This window comes from Macrotis lagotis, chromosome 2, assembly GCF_037893015.1.
Source record: "Macrotis lagotis isolate mMagLag1 chromosome 2, bilby.v1.9.chrom.fasta, whole genome shotgun sequence".
NCBI classification, from domain to species: Eukaryota; Metazoa; Chordata; class Mammalia; order Peramelemorphia; family Peramelidae; genus Macrotis; species Macrotis lagotis.
The window spans coordinates 13,203,929-13,223,428 of record NC_133659.1 but is presented as its reverse complement, the minus strand read 5'-3'; the positions used below and the strand labels follow the sequence as shown (position 1 = coordinate 13,223,428).

The following is a 19,500-nucleotide window of genomic DNA, read 5'->3' as shown; positions in this document are numbered from 1 at the left end:
TATGCCTCAGTTGCTTGCATTCCTTCAATTGAAACCTGCCCTTTCATATCCTTTGACTATTTTTTTAACATTCATTTTTATAAGTTTTTGAATTTAAACTTTTTCCCTCTCCCTCCTCCTTCCCTTTCCTCTAAAAATCCAAATAATCTGATATAGTTTATACACCTGCAATCATGTTAAAGATAGTGCGACATTAGTCATATTGTAAAAGAGGAAATAAAACAAAAGGAAAATAAACATTAAAAAACAAAGAAAATGAAAATAGCATGGTTCAGTCTGCATTCAGATTCCATCATTTCTTTCTCTGGATGTGGATATCATTTTAAATCAAGATTGAAATTGGAATTTATTTGACCACTTTTCCACCTGCATTGAATTTCCTGTGGGCAGGAGTTTATATAATGCATCTGTGGGTTGAACTTAATGACCATGGACTTAGGCTAGAATATGGTGCTGATCATCCTACTAAATCACCAAGTCAAGGTCAAAGGTTGAATTCCCATCCATTTAATTAATTGTAATGAACATTTATAAAATATGTTCTATTTGGAAAATACAGAAAAAGCTGAAAACAATGGAATAAGTTGATAAAGGTTAATTTGGTGGAATTTAGATTTGAAGTTAGATGCTAACCAATGTTGCATCTGAGTCTCAGTACAAACTAAATCATCCAGATGTTTTTTCTTTTCATTTTTTTCCCATAACTTTTTCTGTCAGGTCTCCCAAAAGCCAGAGAGTGACAAAATATGTCTCTATTTCCTGCTTTCCCCCAGTGGAACTCATCTGAGAGCTGAGGAGAATTTTTGCTCAGTATTTGAGAAAAAAAATTAAATTAATAGTCAAATGTGTAACATCAACATGTTTAGTAAAAGGGAACTGTTCCCCTGGATTTGGGGTTGATTATTGGTCTGCCTATTGTTATTCATTCAATTATATAGAAATTTTGGTCCTTGGTCATTATTTGTAATTCTAGGCAAGTAAATTAACATCTCAAAACCTCAATTTCCTTGTCTGTAAAATGGGGTAATAATTGTATATCCAATTCTGCAAGCTTGTTTTGCAGCACCACTTTCTGTCATTTTAGAGGGCTCTATGGATTAAAAAGTCATACACAAAATACCCAGCATTTATAGGACTATCCTTGCCGCTCATTTCAAGGGCAGGGATTCAGAAGAAAAATGCATATTTGAGGAATTATAATAATAAGACCTAACATTTATATATCACATACTATGTGCTAAATGCTTTGCAATTGTTGTCTCATTTGATCCTCACAATAACCCTGGGAGGGAGGTGCTGTTATTGATCCTGTTTCATAGATGAGGAAACTGAGGCAGACAGAGGTTAAGTGACTTGCATAGCATTACAAAACTACCTGAACTGCTGGGCCTGGAGCCAGGAAGTCTCATCTCCCTGAATTCAAATCTAGTCCCAGACACTTAGTAGCTGTGTGACCCTGGGCCAGTCATAGCACCCTGTTGCCTCAGTTTCCTCATCTGTAAAAGGAATTGAAGAAGGAAATGGCAAACCACTTCAGTATCTTTGCCAAGAAAATCTCAAATGGGGCCATGCAAAGTTAGAGATGGCTGAAAACTGAATGAACATTTTGATCAATCCATTATGCCACCTACCTCCATATTTAAAGTCAAGAGGATAGATTCATAATTTTTTCATAATAATTCATACTTTTTCTTATAATATGGACTCTTTTGACAGTTTGGAAAAACATACCAACCCCTCTTAATAATAATAATGATATAAAATATGTAGGAGAGGATTATAAATGAAGCTATGTTGATTTCAAACGCAAAATATATATATTTTTAAATTAATGGACCTCAGGCTATAAACTCCTAGTGTAGATTGAGGGACTTTCCATTGTCTGCCCTAGTCAGAATTCCTCTGGAACAGTGTGTTCCCTTCTGGGCAAACCTGTTAGGGAGAACATTCACATAATAGAGTACATGCACAGGTGAGTGATGAGGATGATGGAAAGACTAGCATTCAGGTCATAAGAAGATTAGTTGAAATACTAAAAGGATCTATAGCCTGGAAAAGGTAAGATGTGGAGGCAACTGGATAATTGTCTTCAAATATTTGAAAGATTGTCATAGTAAGTAGCATTAGATTTATTTTGCCAAACTTTGGAGGACAAGCTGAAGTCCAACTTAGAAAGAGGTGGATTTTTAAACAGGTTAAAAAAATTCCCAACCTTTTGGATTATCACAAAATAACTGGTGAGATATGAACTGGAACAATGACCCCTTGTTAATGAAGGACTCTAAGCAGATCATGGATGATCACTTTTCATGGGTTCTGTAAAGGCAAGTCTTGCTGAGATACAGGTTGAAGGGGATGGCCTCTGAACTCTGATTCTATCAACTAAGGCTATAAAAATGTGACATGCTATTATCACTTATAACATTCAATCTATTCTGTCTCCATTCCTTGCATTTCACCTGGTAGACTCCATTCAAATCTAACTTTGCATCCAGTAAGTATGCAAAAGCACAGTTATCCTTGCTCTCTTAGCAGCAGATGACCTGTTTCCTTACTCTTAATTTAAGATCCAAAGATAAATTGAGGTTTTCAGAATGTAATAAAAAGACTCTCTTAAAACACTATATTCACAGGGATCAATTTAACATTTTTGGAAATGACCTTTTCTAAGTTGAGGGAGAAGATAATAAGGGTCTGATGACTGCAAGTTGATGCTCAGATTCTTCTGATGATTAAACTAGCACCATCCTGTCATTTCTGGAACTGATTCCATCCCACCAAGAAGTTCTCAGCATCTGTAAACTGCCACTTATAAGCAGTAATGACACCCACTTGCATTTTACATTGTCATGCCTGGTGACCCAATGACTCTGAAAGGTTTGACAAACTAAAACAAACCAAAAAAAAAAAGGGCTTGACAACACAAAATCATCAGCCAAGCTTGGTCAGAGAAATAACACAATTCTTTCTCCAGAGAAAATCATTGAGATGAAAAAAATAGTTTTCCCACTACATTTTCTTTCAACCATAGTTTTTTTTTAACATTTTATTTTCTTTAAGGCAATGGGGTTAAGTGACAGCTAGAAAATTATTAAGTGTCTGAGGCCGGATTTGAACTCAGGTCCTTCTGACTCCAGGGTTGGTCCTCTAGCCACTGCACCACTTAACTTCCTCAATCATTGAGTTTCTAGATTTTAGAAGGAAGGTAAGCATATTTCTGTCTGGCTCAAATCTTTTACTTTGGGAAGATTTTGAAACAGAAGGGACCATAGAACAAAGAATTCTAGAACTGGAAGCATTCTAGCATGTTGAGGCATAGAATCTTGGAACAGGGAGGAAACCTGAGACCTAGCATGTTGTAACACAGACATAGACATATATGCTGGAATGTTGAATAGTAAAACATGGAGCGTGGTGTGGAAAGTAGAATGTATGTTGTCAACAAGTGATCAGTCATCAAGGATTTATTTCTAAGAACTTGCTACACGTTAAGTTTCCATGCTGAGCACTAGGGTCACCAAGATGCGTAAAGGAGCTTCAGCTACATTTCGTGGTAAGTGGTTAGCCAGCCTTCACTTGAAGAGATGCAGTGGGACCCATTAGCTATGGAAGCACGCAGGTTGTCCCCCTTCTGGACAGCTTGAATTGTTCACAGACTCTTCTTGCTCCTACTCTTCCAACCATTGCCCCTATTTTTCCTGGCCAAGTAGAAGGAAAGCACTGGATGGGACCTTGGAGATCATGTAGTCCAAATACTTCTGTATTTAGAAGGAAAGTGAAGCTGAAAGGCAGCATGAATAAGGGGAAAAAATAGCAGGGATTTTTAAGACTGTTCTCTTTCTCCTCCCGACATGATATTATTTCTTTCCTGAGATAATTGTGTTGGTGATGTCTTTGTTTCTAAACTGTTGTCAAATCAATGACAAGAGTAGCCAAGAGTTTGCTGTTCTCCCTCCTTGAGATCATTAGTGTAGCCAAAGCCCTCTGTGTTGACATTTCTGTGACATTTCCAATTTGCTAAGCATTTTTAAATTATTTTTTTCATTTCTCACAAAAACTTCTGATGGGAATTGTGTTTGATAGGGGCACCCAGGCCAGACTTCTGACCTTTTCAGACCCATCATAGCCTTTAAGGGTTGTATGTGATGGCTTTGTATTTATACATTGAGAAGCACATGATGAGGATTAATAGCTTGCAATATATTATTGATGGTGATTATTAGCACAACAGAGATGGTATAAAATGGTGGCATGACACTTTGGGAGCAGGAGGACCTGGGATCAAATTTCACCTTAGATACTCACTGTTTCTATTCTCCAGAGCAAGTCACCTAACCTCTCTTTGCCTCTCTTTCTTCATCTTCAAAAATAAAGAAAATTAGGGGTGGCTAGGTGAAGCACCAGCCCTGGAGTCATGGAGGACCTGAGTTCAAATCCGGCCCCAGACACTTAATAATTACCTAGCCGTGTGGCCTTGGGCAAGTCACTTAACCCCACTGACTTGCAAAAATAAATGAATAAATAAATAAATAAATAAAAGAAAATTGTCTTTTCTTTTCCAGCTCTAACTCTATGAACCTATGAACTAGGAAAGGTACAATTAGAAAATTAAATTGGCAGTTACACATCAAGAATGTGGATTGTGAACAAGCCAATTCATTTCTGAGCCTCAATTTCTCATCATTGTTGATATCTATCTCATAAGACTCAAAAAAGGCCATTTATGTAAAGCAATTTGCAAACCTTCAAACATAAAAATGTGAGTTATTGCTAATAAATGCTAATTCTTCTACCCCTCTAAGAAAGATAAAGAAACTTCTATCTGTGATTGTTTTGTTGTTGTTCAGTCATGTCCAATTCTTTGTGACTCCATTTGGGGTTTTTTTGGCACTTGAGTACTTGGCCCTTTTTTTATATACAACTCATTTTATAAATGAGTAAAGTGAGGCAAATAGGGTTCCTTGACTTGCCCAAGGTCATAACAAGGTCACTAACTGTCTGAGATCACATTTGAACTCAGAGATGCGTCTTTGTGACTCCAGACCTGGCAATCTGTACAATATGGCACCACTATTGGTCAGGGAAGGTCAGTAACATCCTTAGTAATACCAGCTGGATTCATCGCTTGTCACATTGGATCTACTGGTAAATGGCTATGTTTGCACTGTCCTCTCCCTGGTTAGATTGTAAGCTCTTTGAGGGCAGATACGGTTTCTCCTTTGTCTGGTTATCTCTGCTGTCTATCATAGTATCTGACATTTGGCTACATAAATTCTTGCTAATGGTTTGGACATGATAGTGTTAAGTAAGCAATGTGGTCCTGTTTGTGCTAAAGTTAAAGTGTATTAGAGTGTGAGGATCTTGGGGGATAGAGATTGGGCCTTTGAGGCTTAGCTTTTACATGTTCTTAATTCCCAATGAATTAATCAGACATGTATTAAGCATTTTATATATGAAAGGAGCTACAAATCCAGAAACAATGAAAAGCCCTCTGCTTGTTGAGGAAGGGACTTGGGCCTCCAGGAACCCAGTGCTGATCATTTCCAAGCCCTCAATGTCCCCAAATAGATGGGCAGGGCTCCTTTGGCACTGAGGAATTGCTTCCCAGTTCTGTAGGTGGAACAGGATGAAGGTGGGGGGAGGGGGAAAAGAATCTTATTCAAATTGTCTGTCCCAAGTTGAAATGAATAAGATTACTTCTTAATGAATTCTGATTAAATTGTGTTTCATCACATACACACCCAAATATGGAAAGACAAGGTGATCAGCCTGGAGGGTTGAATGTGAACTCAAGAAAAGCTGGATTATAATTTTACCTCACAAATTTAGCATCTTTGTGACCATGGGAAAAGCATCTATCCTATCTAGGCTCGGTTTCCTCATCGCAAAATGGAAAGCATAATTGCACCTGGGGCAGCTAGGTGGCATAGTAGATAGAGCACTAGACCTGGAGGTAGAAGGACCTGAGTTCAAATTCAGCCTCAGACCCTTAATAATTACCTAACTGTGTGACTTTGGACATGACTTAACCTCAATGCCTTGCAAAAAGCAAGAAAGAAACAAACAAAAAAGAATAATTGCTTCCACCTCCCAAGGTTGTGGTGAGGATCAAATGAAGTCTCTTCCAAAGCACTTTGGAAAATTCCAAGTGCCATATAATAATAATAATAGTAATCATAAAAATTAGTATTATTACTAGCTCTATGACTTTGAGCAAGTCACTTAACCTTTCTTTGTCTGAATTTCCTCCTAATAGCACTTACAACTCATGGGCTTGTTGTAATAATAAGATGAAATGATAGATGTCAAATGCATGGCAAATCACAAACTACTATATAGATATGAATTGATATTATTGCTGTTACTATTTTTATTATCAGAACTATTAACCCTAAAACCCTCTATATAATATAAACTTATTAGTATTATCATTAATAAAACTCTACATAAAATGTGATCTCATATCTTTATCATCACTATCATCATTAAAACTGTTCAGAAAATGTAATCCCCATATCATTATTGTCATCATCATTAAAAATTCTCCATAATATGTGATTCCCATATGATTATTATTATCATCATTATCATCATTAAAATTGTCCATAAAATGTAATCCCCATATTTATATCATCATCATCATCATCATCAAAGCCCTCCATAAAATGTGATCCCATATTAGTATTATTATCATCATTAAAACTGTTCATAAAATGTAATCCCCATATCATTATTGTCATCATCATTAAAAATTCTCCATAATAAGTGATTCCCATATTATTATTATCATCATTATCATCATTAAAATTGTCCATAAAATGTAATCCCCATATTTATATTATCATTATCATCATCAATAAAACCCTCCATAAAATGTGATCCCATATTATTATCATCATTATCATCATTAAAACTGTCCATAAGATATAATCCCCATGTTATTATCATCAATATTATCATCATTAAAACCTTCCATAAAGTGTAATCCCAAGACATTTGAACTAATTATCATCAAACTGATGATGGAAGCAGTAGCAATAGCAGCTGCTGACTTATAGGATGCTTGAAATACATCAATATCACTTGGCATCCATTCACTCTAAATTCACCTTACATACATGAACTCACTTGAGTAATGTGAGCAGTCTTACTCTATAGTAGTTTATTCTCTACTCAGAAAAAGTCTGACTGCCTTTTTTAATTTTAACATGTCATTTTGCACTTTCATCATCAACCAATGGGTTTTGAACCAACTTTTGCGATCATTTTAATTGTCTTAATTTAGCAGTTTTCAAATAGTTCTTTTGGATCGCCTTTCTTTACTCCACTGGGTAAGTCTGTTTCAAAGGAACAGGTTGGGCACCTGAGCTGGGCAGACAAGTGCCTATTTCTTTCTTGCTTGAGGCCAAATCAATCACTTGCTTGTGGACCTGGCAAAGGCATGAGGCATGAATTGGTAAATTTTCAGTTCTTGTACTACTCATGGACTTTTAAAAAGCCAGCTAAGGAAATGATGATGTGCTGTGTTTTTTCCTTGGCAGCTTCCAGCACCCCCACTGTTTCCATCCAGCCAGATGTTTCAGGAGGTTGGGACTGGCCGAGTAAATCAGGTAATCATCCTCAGATGTGGTGTTCAATCTCTTTTGTATTTTTGAGACGATTGTCCAAAAGAGAAAGTGCTTTCAGTAGGTACAAATGGAGCTGAATTTTCCACAAAGCACACCAATATAGGATCAGTAACTAACACAATGCCTGTCCATCAGGATTGATCCAGTAAATTCTCAACAGGCCAGACAAATCCAATTAAGTGATGGAGTCAAGTGTAAAGTTTTACACTTGGGTTCCAAAAGCCAACCGTGCAAGCTTAGATGGGAGAGGTATGATTAGACAATAGTCCGTGAAATAAAATCTTGGCTTTAGAGTTATGAGCCAACAGTTTGGTAATGGAATTAAGAAAGCAAATCTACAACTTTAGGCTGAAGCAAGGAAGGCATAATGTCTAAGTCTGGCGATGTTATCATTTTTCTGTTTTCTCCTTTAGTTGAAACCATTATTGTATTCATTTCCGCCTCCTGTATATTTGGAAGAATATTTTTCAATTGGGCTAGGGCAGCTGCCATATGACATTTGACCGAAGGAAGAAGGCATGTTGAAAGCAGAGATATCCTGGGGAAAAACATGATGGCACATTCCTTCTACCTTGCTTTGCTCCGCCATAAGGAGAGGAAGGCAACTTAACAACTTGTTATTGTTCCAATGATGTTCAGTGACCTTGACTATCTTACATGTGGGCACAGAGGCACTCAGAGAATAATGGACCTTGAGATTGCAACCCACGGGTGTTGGCGTAATTTCTCTACTTTGCTCTTTAGGTGGTTTTGGAATGGGAAGCAAGTCAGCTGCCACCAGTCCCACGGGCTCCATGCACAACACCCCCACACATCAGAACAAACCACAGTCTCTGGACCCGTTTGCTGACCTTGGAACACTTGGTGCAAATTTAGCAGGTTAAGGTCAAAATTATAACTTTTATGGATGAAAATCTTCCATTATACATCTGTCTTAGGATGAGCTGGTATTATGTAAGATCAGACATTGGGCCTTTCCAAGACACAAGGCCAAGAGAGATGTCAAGAGAGATGACAAAACAAAAGCTACCCCACAAAGAACCTCTAGCCACTGGTCTATTTGCTAGTGAAAAGTTCCAACTTATTTAGGAAAAGTGTTACTTGGATCCCTTCTTGAGAGATAAGTGTTTGCAAGTATGTGATTTGTATTATTTAAAAATAAGGTTAATTCTTTAGAGGGTTTGTAGTCAGTGATTTGTTGGAATGAATGATACTTTAACCCAGTAATAGCATTTGGAAGGAAAGAGTTAGGGACTAGAATTTTGATTTCATTCATTGAAAGAACTCTCTGTCTGATAGATTGATTACTACACCATAACTTTTTGAGAATTGCATAGAGTCAAAATAAAAGAAATAAAAAAGAATTGCATAGGGCCCTCAGAAGTTAAGTGACTTGCCAAAGGCCATGGAACCAGTAAATGTCAGAAGCAATACTTGGAACCATGTCTTCCTGGTTTTGAGATTGGCTCTCTATCCATTTTGACCAGATGCCTGTCTTGGGTTGGAAGGAAGCATGAGGAGAAGTACATGGGAATTCCTGTGACAAGGAGGCTGGCACCCTGCCCCCTTTCTGGTTATTGCTATCATAAAACAGGGATACAAATAAATGGCCTTATGTGATAAAATTGGGGAGGGGGAAGGGAGATGGGAGTCAAGAGATCCATAGTACAATCCCATCTGTGCCATTAACAAACCACTACCTTTATATTTCCTTTTATTGCAACTCAGTTTTTTTTCATTTTAGAAAGTAGGGATTGAGGTAGATGACTTTGAATGTCAGTGGCCTTTGAGTTGTTGCTGTATATGCCTCCCTCAGCTATTGATTGGGAACTGATGGCTCTCTTTTTTGATAAAAATGACCTTATTAAACTTCGAGTCTGTTCCAGGCACTGAAAAGGGGAGGTAAATAGAGAAACCAAAGATAATCCCTGTTCTCAAGAGCTTATAGTCTATGAAAAGAAACTATCCACGCATAAGAATATACATTTAAAAATGAGATCATATCAGGAGAATAAATTTTAGCCACTTTGGAATCAGGAAAAGGCATTCTATTAATTGATATGATTATATGAAAAAACATAACTGCTATGGACATTTTTCAGTATTTTTATTCAAAATATATATGTTTAACAGGTTTTATAGGCTCATAGGCACAAATGACTTTAGATAGTGTTCATTGAAAAGAAATGAGGAAGTAATAGCATACCATGGATTTGGAGACAGGGAACAAGGTTCAAATCCTCTCTGTGTTGCATCTTCCTTGTGTGATTTGGGGAAGTCATTTTCTCTCTTGATTTCATTTCTCGTGTAGAAAATGAGGGGTTAGATTAGACAGACTCTAAATTCTTTTTCGATCTAAAATCCAATGACTAGCTATGATAAAAGAAGGTTAAGCAGGATACATGAACAGATTCCCTAATTATTTCCCCTTTGAACCCTCTAACCAAAGTAACTTCCATTGAAATTATGGCATATCATGTCTGTGAATACGTGAGCTGCAAAAAATAGACAAGAAATGGCCAGAATTGTGTGTGTTTTCCTTTTGTTGCAGGTAGTTCTTCATTTGCCAGCAAGCCCACCACACCAACTGGGTTAGGTGGAGGATTCCCCCCTCTTAGTTCACCACAGAAACCATCTCCTCAGCCAATGGGTGGGGGATGGCAGCAGGGGTCTGGTTACTCCTGGCAGCAAACTCAATCCAAGTCACAGCCCAGTGTGCCCCATGCATCTCCTCAGAACAGACCAAACTACAATGTGAGCTTTTCATCAATGCCAAGTGGTCAAAACGATCGTGGAAAAGGACCTTCTAATTTAGGTAAAATCAGTCAAATGGAATTTGATGTTAGAGTGGACGTATCATGTTCCTCTGTTCAAAATAAATGTGTTTGGGAGTTGGACGAGGAAGGGGTGGTGAAAGGAAAGTGTTAAGGATGAGAAATTGAGAAAAGCACCAAGAAGAACATTCATTTAATTTCTGATCTTTTAAGGGTAACTTAATTATTCCTTTGGGAAGAGGTGCAAGGGTTGGGAATTTCAAGATAGTTGCTCTAATGCTGGTTTGTTTATGAATTACAAGCTCAAGTATGTCTTTTCATTTGGCCATTTTTATCCCCAGATGATGAAGTCTGTTGGGTGTCTTTAGAAGGTTTCTTTCTTTTTTTTAGATTTTTGCAAGGCAAATGGGGTTAAGTGGCTTGCCCAAGGCCACACAGCTAGGTCATTATGAAGTGTCTGAGGTCGGATTTGAATTCAGGCCCTCCTGACTCCAGGGCTGGTGCTCTATCCACTGTGCCACCTAGCCGCCCTTTTGGAAGGTTTCTTAAAATGATAGAACAAGCATCTGAAAATATAGAAAATGGATTAGCAGTACTTGCACTAATTAGATCCAATCTAGGCACTCAGTGATTCTCAAGGAACTATAAAAAGAGGATATATCAAGGTAACCACATCACGTGGTAATGGCATGCTTAATTCAGAGTCATGGAGAACAGAATTCACATCTGTAAAATGAGGGTATTAATACCAGTAGCACCTATCTCACAGGGTTATTGTAAGGAACAAATGAGATAAATCACTTTGAGGAAAACACTTTGTTAAACTCAAACCTGGGTCAAGAGCTTATGAAATTCCGACTAGGAGGGCAGTGAGCTGACTTCATCAAGATCATATCACCTTGTGGGGCAGCTAGGTGGCACAGTGGATAGAGCACCAGCCCTGGAGTCAGGAGTACCTGGGTTCAAATCCGGTCTCAGACACTTCATAATGACCTAGCTGTGTGGCCTCAGGCAAGTCACTTAACCCCATTTGCCTTGCAAAAAACCAAAAAAAAAAAGATCACATCACCTTGGGAACACTAACAGCCTTCAAGTCTTCAACTTAAGCAGTGAAACCTGCAGAGACATGAGAGGACAGGTATTGGGCCAAGCATTCTTCCCTTGAGTGCTCAAACCTAGCACTGATATAAAGTCCAGTGTCCAAAAGTAGGCTAGAAGAATTCAAACAAAAAAAAAATTAATGCTACCCTCAATAGTTAGGATGATAACAGGGAAACCTGAGACCCAAACTCAAAAAAGAGAATGACTAACTAGCAAAGTCTCAAAGAAATGTGGCTTGAACATAGATGTAAACAGAATTCTTGAAAAAGTTAAATTTAAAAATAACTTAAAATTTTTAAAAACCAAGTGAGAGCTATGGAAGAAAGAAATGAATATTTTGGCATAAGAAGCACCCAAGAAAAACCTTATAAAAATTAGAATTGAACAAATAGAAACTCCATGAGATAGCAAAAAAATTATAAGTAAAAAGTAAAATAATAGAAGACAATGTAAGGTATTTCATAGTAACAACAATTGACCTGGAAAACTGAAGAGAGGCAATATAGCCATGATTGAAATACCAGGAAAACATGACCAAAAATAGAACCTAGACATCAGATTTCAAGAAATCAGAAAATTGCCTAGATCTCTTAGAACCAAAGGAAAAGTAGCAATCAAAAGATGCATTATTCACCTCCAGAAAGGAACCCCTACATTAAAACACCTAGGGAAAAAACCCATGTTAAAATATCTGACCAAAATCCAGAACTCTCAGGTCAAAGAAAAAAAAGTACTGCAAACCATCAGAAATAAGTAATGCCTAGGATCCATAGTCAGGAACACACAAGATTTAGCAGTTACAACCCTGGAGGAAAGAAGAACTTGGATTATGATAGTATAGAAGGCAGAAAACCTTAAACTTATAACCAAAAATAATTTACCCAGCAAAACTAAGTGTAATCCTACAAGGTGGTGGTGGTGGGGGGAGAGGATCTTTAATGAAACAGAAGATTTTCAAGCATTCCTGCTGACAAGTGAATAGGAAATATGAAATAAGAGGCAATGAATGCAGAGAGCCTTTCTTAGAGCTTGGTTTTCGTTAAGCAGAAAAGAAATGTGACATTAGCTTGAAGGAGTAACTGGGTCCTGTGAAGAAATTTTAATGGGTGGGAGACCTGGGCATGTTTGTAGGCAGTAGAAAAGCCAGCAGATAAGGAAAGATTGAAGATGTAGACAGAGCAGACTATCAAAGGCAGCAGGTCAAGTCAATATTTATTTAGTAAATATCTACTGTATTCAATGTACTAATGCTGGCAGAAATGGGGATGAAGCAAGGAAAGGCAAAAAATTCTTCTGTTGACAATGACTTACAGTCTACTGAGGGAGAAAAGTGAGAATAATGTTAAAAAAACACATTTAAGAAACATTGGAGATAATTTCAGAGAGAAGACTGTTATAAGTCCCCAGAGGAAATGGGGGTGAGAACAAGGGCAGAGGCAGAAGGATTGTCCTTGAGTAAAACTCTTCCTCAGAGATTAGAGTCAAAATGGGAGAGAACTGAGATGATGAAGAGGGATTTTTGATGAATGAGAACAAGATGAAGTGGAAACTCATGTGAATGGTCTAGATTTATTAATATTTTTACTTAAGTAGGAGGTGGTGTCCTTTATTCTATTTTTTTTAAAAAAAGATTTTATTTATTTTGAGTTTTACAATTTTTCCCCTATTCGTGTTTCCCGCCCCCCCCCCCAGAAGGCAGTGTGTTAGTCTTTACATTGTTTTCATGGTATACATTGATCTCAGTTGAATGTGATGAGAGAGAAAACATATCCTTAAGGAAGAAAAATAAAGTATAAGAGACAGCAAAATTACATAATAAGATAATGGGTTTTTTCCTAAATTGAAGGTAATGATCTTTGGTTTTTGTTCAAACTCCACAATTATTTTTCTGGATGCAGATGGTATTTTCCATTGCAGATAGCCCAAAATTGTCCCTGATTGTTGCACTGATGGAATTAGCAAGATTGATCATCATTCCCATGTGTACAGTGTTTTTCTGGTTCTGCTCATCTCACTCATTATCAGTTCATGCAAATCCCTCCAGACTTCCCTGGATTCCCATCCTTCCTGGTTTCTAATAGAACAATAGTGTTCCCTGACATACATATACCACAGTTTGCTAAGCCATTCTCCAGTTGATGTTCATTCACTCAATTTCCAATTCTTTGCCACCCCAAACAGGGCTGCTGTGAATATTTTTGTACAAATAATGTTTTTATCCTTTTTCATCATCTCTTCAGGGTATAGATCCAGTAGTGGTATTGCTGGGTCAAAGGGTCTGCACATTTTTGTTGCCCTTTGGGCATAATTCCAAATTGCTCTCCAGAAAGGTTGGATGAGTTCACAGCTAGGTGGTGTCCTTTAAGGGCAGGGTAGAGGCAATATGGGAGTGGGGCTGGAAGAGATAAGAGAAAATTTGAACAGACCATTGTTGAAGAATGGGAAATTAGTCTTTTCTCTTTTTCTCCCTTCTTCCTCTGTCTTTGTCTTACTTCATTTCTCCTCATTTTCTCTTCCTTTACCTTTTTAATCTCTCTTCTCCCTTTCTCATCTTTTTTGTCCCTCTCTTTTTCTCCCTGTATTCCTCTCCTTCCCTCTCTCTCTCTCTCTCTCTCAATTGGTTCCTCTATTCTTTTTACCCCTTCTCACCCTCTTCATATTTCCTACTCACCTCTCGTCTCTTTATTGATCTGTAATGTGACAGCCTCAGACTAAATGATTTCAAAAGTTGTCAGCTCCATGATTCTGAGACATAAAATTAAGATCCAATTGCAACCTCATCTTTGTGAAGCTAAGTATAGTCATTTTGTGCTTTATACAATAAATGTCTAAAAGTCTAATTAAAAAATATTCTGTGTGAATGTGTATGTGTTTTTCTTAGCGGGGTATCAAAATAATTCCATTATTATTTTCTTATTTTATAGAGGGAAAATCAAAAACAGCTGATTTTGAAGACCTGCTATCTGGTCAAGGATTCAATGCTCACAAAGATAAAAAGGGGCCCAGAACCATAGCTGAAATGAGAAAGGAAGAAATGGCAAAAGAAATGGACCCTGAGAAACTGAAGGTGAGGGAAAAAACTAGAAATAATTGGGTGGTCTAGTCTTGCCAGCCATTTATCTGTCCTGCCTAAAGTTGCCTATATCATTTATTAATGAGCAAACTGGAAGAAGAGGTAACCTGGAGAAGGAAGGACCTTAGTTGAGTCTCTGTTGCTACATGAGACACTATTACCACTACTCCTCTCATGCCTAGCAATCCCATAACCACTAGCACCCCATTACTGTTGGCTAACATTTATGTGGTTTTTGAAGTGGTTTACTTATGTATCTCATTTGATCCTATAATAGCCATTTGAAACTTGAAGGGTACTATTATTTTACTCATTTTACAGATGAGCAAACTGAGACTGAGAGTAGTCAAATGACTTACCAGCTAGTAAGTGTCTGTAGTAGAATTTGAATTCAGTTCTTTCTGACTCCATGTTCAGAACTTTATACCTGGAACCTGAGCTATCATATTCTCTAATACAACAAAAGCAGATCAAAATTTGGTTGGGAAATGTTTACTAAAAGAAATAAAAACATAATACATCATAGATAATTTTTTGGTGAATTTCTAAGTCTATATGCAGCTAGAAGGAATTGGTTTCTATTTGTATTTGGCATTACTTCCCAACCTAGCAGTTTGCAACTTGTCATGGAGAATTTAAGATGTTCCAATTGTTCCAAGCCTCTCAGCGTCAGGCAGGACAACAAAGTCATTCTTATCCAAAATGGGTCTGAATGAGAATTCCTTCTCCAATCTTCCTGGCCAAAGGTCTTCTACCCTTTGCTTGAAAATCTTTAATCAGCAGAAGCCAGATAGGAAGACTGACAGAAAAAAGCAGTGCCATGAAAACTTGGAGAGAAAAGAGAATGCCAAAAGAGAGGGAGGTTAATAATGTTAAAGACTGCAAAGTTCTCAAGGCCAGGAAGGACTGAGGAAAGGTCATTAGATGTGACAATAGAGGAATCATTGATTATTTCAGTTGAGTGATGAGGCCAAAAGTCAGGTTACAGAGGATTTAGAAGAAATTAAGGTAAAGAAGTGAAGACTGGTATGAGATAAGGAGATCTACTGAATGAGATGGGAGAGAATAGGAACAAGGGGACAGCCAGGAGATGACTGCCTCTTCATCATATGTTGGAGTAAAGGAGAACATAGTGAGGAAAATTTCAAGGGAATGCGAGATCAATAAAGAGTAAGTTTGTGGTGAATGACTTCCATTTTCTTGACAAAAATATAGGTGAGGTCCTTGGCTCTGAAGCTTTGGGTAGGTAGAGTTATTGGAGCCTTTAGGAGAAAAAAAGTTTTGCATAGCCACAGTACTGGGGATGGTAGAGAATCAATTTTGGAGAGTAGAAGGATGATTGCCTTATTGCAGTGAGGCTGTAATGAAGATTAAGTGACATAAATTTGTAGTGAACCTGTTCAATTGTTTTCATTTGTGTCTGACTCTTTCTGACCCCATTTAGAGTTTTCTTGGCAAAGATACTAGAGAAGGAAAGGAGAGTTTCCTTCTCCAGCTTATTTTATAGATGAGGAAACTGAGGCAAACAGAGGTTGAATGATTTGCCCAAGATCACACAGCTAGTAGGTATCTAAGGCTAAATTTAACTCAATAAGATGAATCTTCTATCCAGGCCAGGCACTAGTAACCAAGCACCACATAACTGCCCTAGGGGATCCACTCAACTCCAAATGCACGGAATATCCAATGATACCAAGATCCTGCCCACATCCAATCTAATTCACATCCAATCCAATGGTATCTTGATCCTGCCCAAATCTCTTGCCAAATGAATTTTGTTGTTCTTGTTGTTTCGATTGTGTCTGACTGTGCCATCATTTTGAGGATTTTCTTGGCAAAGATACTGGAGTGACTTGCCATTTCCTTCTCCATCTCACTTTGTTTTTTTAATGTTTTTTTTTTTAGGTTTTTGCAAGGCAGTGGGGTTAAATGACTTGCCCGAGGCCACACAATTAAGTAATTATTAAGTATCTAAGGCTGGATTTGAACTCAGGTCCTCCTGATTCCAGGGCCTGTGCTATATTCATGTGCTGCCTAGCTGCCCCTCCATCTCACTTTGTAATAAAGTTGTGAGTCAACATTAACTGTACCCAATGTTGGCAATGGGTGGATGGACCCCTTGTAATCTCTTGCTGAGACTCAACTCCTTACAGTCTTTGATCTGAGTGCTCCCCAAGCTGTAGCTCCTATGTAGTGACCATTACCAAGGACCCCTATTGGTGCCAGATCTGTGTGTGCTCTGAGACAGCCCCCACTCTAGTGCCACATGCCTTTCCTGCTGATCTCCTAACTTGTCTTATGTTGGAAAGTTATCACTCCATTCTTTTGTTGGCTCTATCATACCAAATTCTATTTGAGGTGTTCATTCTTTTGTTGGCTCTATCATACCAAATTCTATTTGAGGTGTTCATTCTTTTGTTGGCTCTATCATACAAAATTCTATTTGAGGTGTTATTTTAAAGTTGTTTGGAGAGGAATGTTGAGAGAGTTCAGCTAGGTGACTATCTCTCACTCTCCATCTGGTTCATGATTTTAATCAAACATTCCACAGATTTACCTATGTCCAGATTCCAATATTATTTGTCTATAAACCTCAGATTCTCAGTTTTGTTTTTCTTCTGCTTAGGGCATGGTAAGAAGTAATAGCTCAATTTTGAGTTTCAGAGAGGAAAATTGCTCTGGAAAAGACTAATTCTGCCCTGGGAACATTACCCTTTGATTATAGACTCTTAGATTAGTTATCAACATACAGAGTCTAATCTTCTCCTAATTGAGGGAGAAATTGAAGGCCTTAGAAAATTAAATGATTTGCAAGGGAGACTGAATGAGTGACAAACACCTATACCTCCAGGTCATATAAGAAAAATAAATTGCAAAGTAGGCTTAAGAAAATGATTTTGTTATCATGCAAATAGCCATTATAAGAAGACAAATAGCCACTTCTATCTCACTAAGAAATTTCACCCTTGCAAGCTCAGGTGTCTTATCATTCATGGGAAATTTCATCTTGGTGACTGGGATACAGAGGTGAGAACTGGCATCTTCTGAGAGAGAACCCAGATCCTTGAATAGATGTCTTGGGGAATTCTCCTCAAGGATTAAGCTTACTGTGCATCCAGTGGAATTCTCAGCCATTTTCCCCAGAAGTCCTTCAGTGGAAAGTCCATCCAAAGTTCTAGGGACCTACCATTCTAGTCCTTGTGAGGAGGTTATTCAAGCTTCCAGTCTATTACATCCTCACACTCACTATCTGACCAGCTTTTTTTTCCGGTATCCATTTCTTTTCATCCCTTATTACAGTTCCTCATGGTTCCTTATTTGTAGGACATTGTAGTCAGCTCATACCTTCCACAAACTTCTCCATTCATGCAATTCATGATTTTTTGGAGACTGTTGAGCTCCCTGACTCAGAGTAATACAGAAACATTGGGAGAGGATCAGTATTAAGAAGGTGGGTCATTGTTACCAGGTAATGGTTGATTTAATGTGTTTCTCCCCCCTTCCCCCAACCTTGAAATCTTCAAGGAAAGGCTGGGTGGCCACCTGTCAGAAATTGGAGTGGGGTGTTGATTGAAGGTCTTCTTGGTTTGAGATCCTGAGACTTTTACTGATCGTAGTAGCATGATGTCATAATGGAAAGAGTAGTATATTAATTCTGGAATCAAAATACCTGGGTTTAAGTTCACCTCTGACACTTTGTATCTTTATGACCTTGGAGATATATATATATATATATATATATAATATCCATAATAAATATAAATATAACTAATATATAATATAATAAATATATAATATATAAATATCTATATTTCATATAGGATCCACATGTTGAGAGCAGATGCTTGTAATCACCGACAATGGACTATATTAATAGACTACTTTCAATGTTTATAGATTGATTTGCATACATAGGACAACAGCTTGATGTAGCATCTGGATGTGTGAACAATAGAAGCTCTGGATATGAGTCCTGATCCTTTCCTTGCTAAGTATAGAATCAACACTAGACAAGTCATTGAAGTCCTATCTGGAAAATAGGAATATTGATTCCTACTCCATAGTTGTAGTAATTCAACCCATTTCCCTTATATGTGCTATTTCTTCCATTAGATTATAAGTTGCTTAGGGGCTGGAATTTTCTTGATTTTTTTTTATTTTTATGTCCTTATTACTTCTGGAATGAAATATAAACTTGATAGGCAGGTATATCAATCTGTTTCTTACCTCTATTTCCAATCTCATTTCATTTTATAGGGTTGTTAATAGGAACCTGTGGTCAGAGATTTACATTCCAAGAAGCTGATATGCAAAAGTCCTTGTGAGGCCTTTGAGTCTAGTCCCCTCATTAAATGGAAAGGAGGGGCAGCTAGGTGGTGCAGTGAATAGAGCACCAGCCCTTAAGTCAGAGGGACCTGAGTTCAAATAAGGCCTCAGACACTTAATAATGACCTAGCTGTGTGACCTTGGTCACTTTAACCCCATCACCTTGCCAAAAAAAAACCCAGTAGAGGAAACTGAGGCTTCAACAGACAATGACTTTTCTTGGTTCACATACCTAAGTAGATGTCCAAGGTGGGATTTGAATTAAGTTTTTCCAGACTTCAGGTCTTTTCTTCTATCTCTGCAAGGTTCAGAAAATATGGTAAAATGTTTCTCACTGTATGATACTAACTCATCATCATATTTTTTCATTTGGACCTCAGAGACTTCTGAAATAAGCTCTCAGTACTCAGATCCTTGATACATTTAGGAAGCTCCTTCCAGTGGTACAGATTGCAACGCAGCCAAGTTTGTCTATTCTGGGTAATTCTTGTTTAGGTCATATGATTTTTAAAGATAGGAAAAGAGGGTACAAGTGGTTGCGTAACTTGCCCACCATAAGTGATAGTATTTTTCTGATATCGAGTCCAGTATTGTCTTC

At 37.7% G+C, this 19,500-nt stretch overlaps 1 protein-coding gene across 1 annotated transcript in view; it reads left to right on the top strand.

Moving 5' to 3' along the window:
• The window catches only part of DNAJC6 (DnaJ heat shock protein family (Hsp40) member C6), a 122,321-nt gene that overhangs the window by 99,434 nt on the left and 3,387 nt on the right, over nucleotides 1-19,500 (top strand). Inside the window, exons 14-17 of the mRNA XM_074221247.1 lie at nucleotides 7,542-7,610; nucleotides 8,373-8,507; nucleotides 10,180-10,443; nucleotides 14,428-14,570. Of these exons, the coding sequence (XP_074077348.1) occupies nucleotides 7,542-7,610; nucleotides 8,373-8,507; nucleotides 10,180-10,443; nucleotides 14,428-14,570 (611 nt within the window). The remainder of the gene's footprint in view (nucleotides 1-7,541; nucleotides 7,611-8,372; nucleotides 8,508-10,179; nucleotides 10,444-14,427; nucleotides 14,571-19,500) is intronic.